The sequence below is a fragment of the Oncorhynchus tshawytscha genome, unplaced genomic scaffold (genome assembly GCF_018296145.1).
Source record: "Oncorhynchus tshawytscha isolate Ot180627B unplaced genomic scaffold, Otsh_v2.0 Un_contig_442_pilon_pilon, whole genome shotgun sequence".
NCBI lineage: Eukaryota > Metazoa > Chordata > Actinopteri > Salmoniformes > Salmonidae > Oncorhynchus > Oncorhynchus tshawytscha.
In genome coordinates, this window is record NW_024606742.1 from 1,230 (window position 1) to 8,409 (window position 7,180).

At 39.7% G+C, this 7,180-nt stretch overlaps 1 protein-coding gene and 1 non-coding gene across 2 annotated transcripts; both read left to right on the forward strand.

The window, feature by feature from the left end:
- Positions 1–1,113: 1,113 nt before the first annotated feature.
- On the forward strand, positions 1,114–6,410 carry LOC112216961 (ankyrin repeat domain-containing protein 16-like). The gene is made up of 7 exons (XM_024377127.2): positions 1,114–1,519; positions 2,566–2,786; positions 2,910–2,952; positions 3,134–3,242; positions 3,456–3,617; positions 3,719–3,797; positions 6,210–6,410. The coding sequence occupies exons 1-7, from the start codon at positions 1,233–1,235 to the stop codon at positions 6,362–6,364; spliced, it is 1,056 nt and encodes a 351-aa protein (XP_024232895.2). The 5' UTR covers positions 1,114–1,232; the 3' UTR covers positions 6,365–6,410.
- trnay-gua lies at positions 2,232–2,319 on the forward strand. Its single transcript is given in 2 exon segments — positions 2,232–2,268; positions 2,284–2,319. It is a non-coding gene; the product is annotated as a tRNA-Tyr (tRNA).
- Positions 6,411–7,180: the final 770 nt, after the last annotated feature.

Consider the following 7,180-nt stretch of genomic DNA (forward strand, 5'->3'; position numbering starts at 1 on the left):
GTCAAAGAAGTCAGTGCCAACTGTTATTTTGCACTCAGCCTCTGCTACCGCCACATGAAGAAAACCATAGTCTGGCTTCATAACCACACAGGCTACCTCAACTATGATAAGGGAACATAAAGTAGGCTCCTAAGTAGCCTAGTTGCTGCCATGTTGCACACCTTTTTCATGGAAAGCGTATGTTTTTTCCCCATTATGGGCAACTACTTACCGGATATCCAACCTAGGAAATACAGTAGCCTTACATTGGTTTATGTAACAATTGCACAAATGAAATTTAGAAAATATCAGATGAACCTTCAGGAAGTTCTTTCCAGATGTGTCTAATCTTGTTCACCCATGGAAAGCTCCGCGGGTGCCACATGCCTTCTTGTAGATAATTACTGAGATTGCGGCCACATGCCTTCTTGTAGATAATTACTGAGATTGCGGCCACATGCCTTCTTGTAGATAATTACTGAGATTGCGGCCACATGCCTTCTTGTAGATAATTACTGAGATTGCGGCCACATGCCTTCTTGTAGATAATTACTGAGATTGCGTTACACTCTACAATAGCAACTGTGCTTCCTAAATTATTTCTCATAGGATGCATGTTTTTTTTATAGCTTACCTTTACATGTTTTAGCCTATCGTAAAAAGAAAAGTAGATTTTTGGCCTACAATTTAATAACTTTACTTATATAGGCCTACATCATTTTTGGCAACTACCATTGAAAGCAGAAGTTATTATTTACAAAGTCTAAATCAGTTAAATGTAATACACCTCAACCTATGCATTATCATTCAATATAAGTTATTTTGAGAGTAATGAATATCGAAAACTACAACCCCCAGTGCACAATTCTGCTACAGCCTATTGGACGATCAGAGTGTATTACCGAATTTCTTGCAGGAACATGCTGCAAGCTATGTTAGCCCATAGCCTATGGTAGAACAGTGTTGTCCATTGCTTTAACGTATTATTGTCAGGTATAAAGATTACATTTCCTGTCTTTTGCGTTTTTAAGGTAAAAAGTAGAGTAGAACTCAATTGAAATGTGTAGGTTTTGGTTGACCAACAATTTAATCTACTTGTTACCATTTAAGCTACTTGTCACCCAAGCTTCTGATCAAAAACAGCATCAAGCTAATTTAGCAGTTTAAACGGTGTCAAATAGTTAATTTTAATACATGTATATGTTCAATGGATGATGAGAACGCATTGAAATATTTAATCAAGCTTACCCAGAATGGCGAATTGTGCACACTTAAAAGAACTTGGTGGCAACATTGTTGCACATTATGTCAACAAAAAACATTTCGGGAAATCGGGTGATACATTGTTGCATTATGCCGCCCGTCATGGCCACTTGGACATTGTGCAATTTTTAGTAAAAGAGATTGGGATGGACATAGAGCTTTACAATACCGACTACAAAAGAGCTCTGCATGAAGCTGCATCCATGGGACAGCGGGAGTGTTTGAGCTATCTGCTCACTGAAGGAGCCAAAGTAGACTGCTTAAAAAAGGCTGATTGGTGAGACATACATTAACACGCAAGCCATGTGTAAACATTAAGACAATGTTATTCTCTATGTCTCTCTTTAGAAAAAGGTATATTGAAAAATATATTTATTTCGAAGTATTTTATCCCCTTCGATAGCTCAGTTGGTAGAGCGGAGGACTGTAGAGGCTAAATGCTGAAATCCTTATGTCGCTGGTTCAAATCCGGCTCGAAGGAAAATCTTTTCGTCGGCCCATGTCATATCAATTCAAAGTTCAAGAAGAATCAAATGCCAAGTCCAAAAATAACAATACAAAGTCATACAACCCCTTGTAAGATGTATACAATAGAATAAATAGTATGATTTATAAAATAATATATGTACAATTATGATGACTGTTATATAAGTAGTAAAGTGAGAAGTAACTTGGTATAGCAGTTTAAATAGAGTAATAATATAACTAGTAACAACAGTGGTGATCTTGTGTGCGTGTGTGTCATGTATACCAAATAACAAATAAGTTGTTCTAAGATTCAATTAAAGTTCTGGTTTCAATTGATTATATAGGTACTGATTAATTGAATGACCAGAGTCAAATTCATTAGAGACCAAATGGAAGCAACCGGCCGAAACGGGGAAGGACTACCAGAATTTGGAGAGGCTTGTTTTTTTCCAGTTGCTAAACGTTTTGCTACCTTGTGCACTAACGAATACGATCCTGCTTTTTCTGACTACGTACATATCCCTTCGATAGCTCAGTTGGTAGAGCGGAGGACTGTAGAGGCTTACTGCTGAAATCCTTAGGTCGCTGGTTCAAATCCGGCTCGAAGGAAATATTTTAATAGGTCCATTTAATATCACCGTGCCTGTATTGTATACCATTATCAACACACTACTATAAATATAACAAATCATTAAATACTACACAAAATTGGGGAGGGTGAGTAAAAATAAAATAAATATTCATTGTAATTGCCTTTGTGGCCCAATAAAAACATTTGTTCACCGAAAATTGACCTCACAAAATGCAAGATATGTGCAACTCTGGTCCACCATCGTGACCCACCTTTACTTTCAGGACCCCTCTGATGATGGCCTGCACCCGGAGGAACCTGGGTGTGATCCAGGAACTGCTGTCCCACAAGGCCGATCCCACGCTGAAGAACAAGGACGGCTGGAACTCCTTCCACATCGCCTGCAGGGAGGGAGACCCAGCAGTCATACAGCACCTCCTACTGGCCAACCCGGAAGTCTGGAGTACAGAGAGCAAGACGCTGAGGACTCCTCTGCACACTGCAGGTAATCACTGTGCTAACAAATCAGACATGTCACAGGTCTGGACATATTCACAGGTGTTTTGAACAATATGCATAAAAAATTCTGGTTCATTACCCCTTCTCTGTCTATTCTCTGTTCCTACAGCGATGCATGGCTGTGAAGAAGTGGTCAGCATCTTGGTACAGAGGTGTGTTTGTCAATGTTTGTCTGTGTGTGAGAGGAGGTATGAATTAGGATAGTCTCTCAGAGGATTTGCATACTTATGAGAAGGCATGCTAGAGTGTCAGTGTTGTTACTCTGTGTTAATATGATCATGTGTAAGTGTGTGTGGGTGTAGTGCTAACTGACCCTCACTTCTCTGTTTGCAGGTGTGGTTATGTTCCGGATGGCAGGGACAGCTGTGGGGTCACTCCCTTTATGGACGCAGTGAGGAACGGACACATATCTGTGGCCAAGCTACTGCTGGAGAAGCACCAGGTACACTGGAGACTGGAGGAAAAGAACATTTCCATCTTTGAAAACATATCTGAGATAAATGAAATTTGCACCAAAATATCAACTTGTCTGTATCTCACTTAAATTCCACCATAGTCCCCTTGGGAAAATATATCCTCCTCAACCACTCCAGTACCGCTGGACATTGAATAAGATACTGACCTGTATGTACTTGTATTCTCATGTGTCACACAGGCCTCTCCGACTGCAGCAGACATCCTCGGGGCCCAGCCGGTGCACCAGGTTGCAGTCACAGCCCAGGAGGAGGCGCTAGAGTTCCTAGTGAGGGATCTCGGAGTGGACGTGAACCAGACAGCCACTGACATGCAGCTCACTTCCCTGCACTACGCTGCCAAGGTTAGCTCTATTCTGTAAACATCTATTATCAGGCCTATCCTGTACATAAAGACAAATTGTGTGCATAATAATATATCATGCCTGATATTTTATATTTTCAGGAGGGCCACACAAACACAATCAAAACACTCCTCACATTAGGAGCAGACCTTCACATCAGGGACAAAAAGGGAAGAACAGGTACTGTAGAGAAATGGTTCCCAAACTGTGGGGTGAGGGCCCCCCCCTCCCCAAAAGGATATTATTACATTTTTTTTTTTAAAGGAACTCAATCTGGCTTTAAACTGAAACGTTTAATAGTAGAATGCACAAGATGTAATTTCAAAATTGGGTAGTGCATCATCAGTTCCTCTTGTCATGTTAGTCTTCGCATACCTTAGGGAGCTATTTGTAACTTGTCAAAATGTCCAAATCAACTAGCCCATGTCAGCTAACGTTTTTTAAATGTATTTGTCACATGAATACACATTAAACATGGTAAAAATGTATAGAATTGCAAGACAATTTGCTTTAAGACTGCAAAGTTTCTTTGCACCCCATGACAAAATGTGTAGAATTGCACGAAATAAGCTTTAAACCTGCAAAATTCTCTCCACCAACAAGAGGGGTGTGAACAGTTTGTATCATGAACAGTGCTTGTGCAGGGGAGGCGCGGGATGTTTCCCAATGCTGGAAGAGTGAAAAAGTTTGGTAACCCCTGTGTAGAGGCTAAATACTGTATAATTCTACATTATGATAATTGCACTTTGCTTGTAGCAATACACTTTAATTAAAACAACTGTTGCAGGCCAAATCTGAATTTTTGCAACAAGAAAAACTGGAAATGTAAGTTTACATAATACAGGGAACAGGATGCATTCTAATTACATAACTTCTGTCTAGCGTATGCAAGTAGTTCTGGCATTAGACCCAATTCTCAAACCACTCTATTTAAAAAAAAATGTTTTACCTTTATTTAAATGAGCAAGTCAGTTAAGAACAAATTATTATTTCAATGATGGCCTAGGAACAGTGGATTAACTGCCTTGTACAGGGGTAGAACGACAGATTTTTACCTTATCAGCTTGGGGATTTGCTCTTGCAACCTTTCGGTTATTGGTCAAACGCTCCAACCACTAGGCTACCTGCCGCCCCATATAGTCACAAGTACAGTTGATCTTGAATGCAGGTCATTGAATCCTGTCCTCGGGCACCCTGTGTTAGGGGTCATCACAGGTCCAAAAAGTTGGACCCGTTTCAAAATGGATCTGGGGCTTTCCCACCCGACCTGATATGCATAAAGTAATTTTCAAAAAACCTGTTCAGATCAGAGAGTAGAAAGAGCGGGAGAAAGAAACCTCAGACTGGGCGCTGCCAGCTCCATCAATAAACAAGTGATATTGGCAAAATGATCCACATTTAGGCCCTACGTGTCCTTAAAAACTGCCTATAACAAATTACAAAAAAATATGTGTTGTGTTTCGAAGGGTAGCATATTCAAAACTTCATAGCCTATTGTTTCATTGGTTTTTACTGTCCTCAAACATTAACTGTCCAACTCACCATTTAACTGTTGGAGATTTGAGCGCTAAATGCATCAGGGCATTGCATGCATACAGGCCTAGACGTCCACTATATGATATTATAAAACATCTATATAAAGGAAGAAAAGCTTGGGCCTAGCCCAAGAGAGAAAGATAGAGGTATGCTGCTGCCATGTTCCCAACACCGACAGGCATTTCTTTATACTCGTCAGGTGGAACTTAATTTGGCAAAAAGCAACACTTGTGTCATATTTAAAGAACTGGTTTAAACCTTTACAAACGTTTTGAACAGACTAGGCCTATATTGTAGCAACTACCCATCAAATGACAGCAATAGGCTAAAGCTATTTATTTCACAACAGGCCTACTTTTAACCTATGTTAAACTAAATACGGAGTACAAAGTTCAAAAAGACAGTTAATTTAGCCAACAAAAATGTCTCAACATAATGAAACAAAACACTTTTTGCATATTTAAAGAACTGGTTTAGATTCCTAAACAGGCCTACAAAAATAATGATATACAATAATAATAATAAATATGAAAATAAATAAAAAACCTGAATAGCGAGTTGCACTCAGTCCATTTGGCCAAGCCAACTCACTTCTCATCTTTGTCCACTACAATATGAAAACTTGTCCCTGAGGACATTCCCCTTGTCACCTTCTTTTCACTATACTATTTCTCCTCTAACTTTCGTTTTACTTGAATGAAAAAGGCCTCCATCTTAGCAATCAACAGCAGCCTAGTCCAAGGCTCCTTTCACGTGTGAGGTGAGCAGGGGTAACTAGTTTCCGCTGGAAATAAGCTACAAGCTCATTCAGTTCTCATCACCTCACACACATTAAATTAGCAGAGGATGGATCCACCCGAGACCCGTGGCAATTATATCAGACCCGACCCAGATCTGAGACAAAAATGTGGGTCCTGGGTTGGGTCTCTGAATTTTGGGTCTGTTGGACCCTTGAAGGCCTCTATCCTGTGTGTGCGATGTGCAGATCTCTGCGCCAGCAAGTATCTGACATTGATTAATTAATCTACTGCCTGTGTCTCTCTGTGCTTCCCCCAGCTCTTCATATGGCGTGTATAGGGCAGCATACAGAAGCGGTCAGGACACTCCTACAGCTGGGGCTAGTAGGCGTGGTGGATGCCTCGGGCACCACTGCTCAACAGCTTGCCAAAAAAAACGATGTGCTCAGAGTGTTTGAATGTGATTTGACATAAACTACTGTCTGAATGGAGAATCAATAAACTATGGACATTAATGGTATTCTGAATGGCAGAATAATAACTTCATATAATTTCTTTCTGTGTGGATTTTGTTGATGGGGATGAAACCAATACAGTGCCTTCAGAAAGTATTCACACTATTTTACTTTTTCCACATTTTGTCATGTTAAAACTTGGGATTAATACAAATAAAAAACAATGGATATATATTGAGTAGATAAGTAATCAACTCCCTGAGTCAATACATGTTAGAATCACATTTGTCACCAATTACAGCTGTGAGTCATTCTGGGTATGTTTCTAAGAGCTTTGCACACCTGGATTGTACAATATTTGCACATTATTATTTTTTAAATTCTCTGTCAAGTTGATTGTTGATCATTGCTGGACAGCCATTTTCAAGTAGTGCCATAGATTTCCAAGCCGATTTAAGTCAAAACTGTAACCAGGCCACTCAGGAACATTAAATGTTGTCTTGGTAAGCAACTCCAGTGTATATTTGGCCTTGTATTTTAGGTTATTATCCTGCTGAAAGTTGAATTTGTCTCGCAGTGTCTGTTGGAAAGCAGACTGAACCAGGTTTTCCTCTAGGATTTTTCCTGTGCTTAGCTCTATTCCGTTTCTTTTTATCCTAAAAAAACTAGCATACCCATAACATGATGCAACCACCACCATGCTTGAAAATATGAAGAGTGGTAGTAAGTGATGTGTTGTATTTGCCCCAAACATAGAACTTTTTATTCAGGACAAAAAGTGAATTGCTTTTGTTGTCGAAATTCTTTACAGGGACACTCAAATTCAATCTTAAAT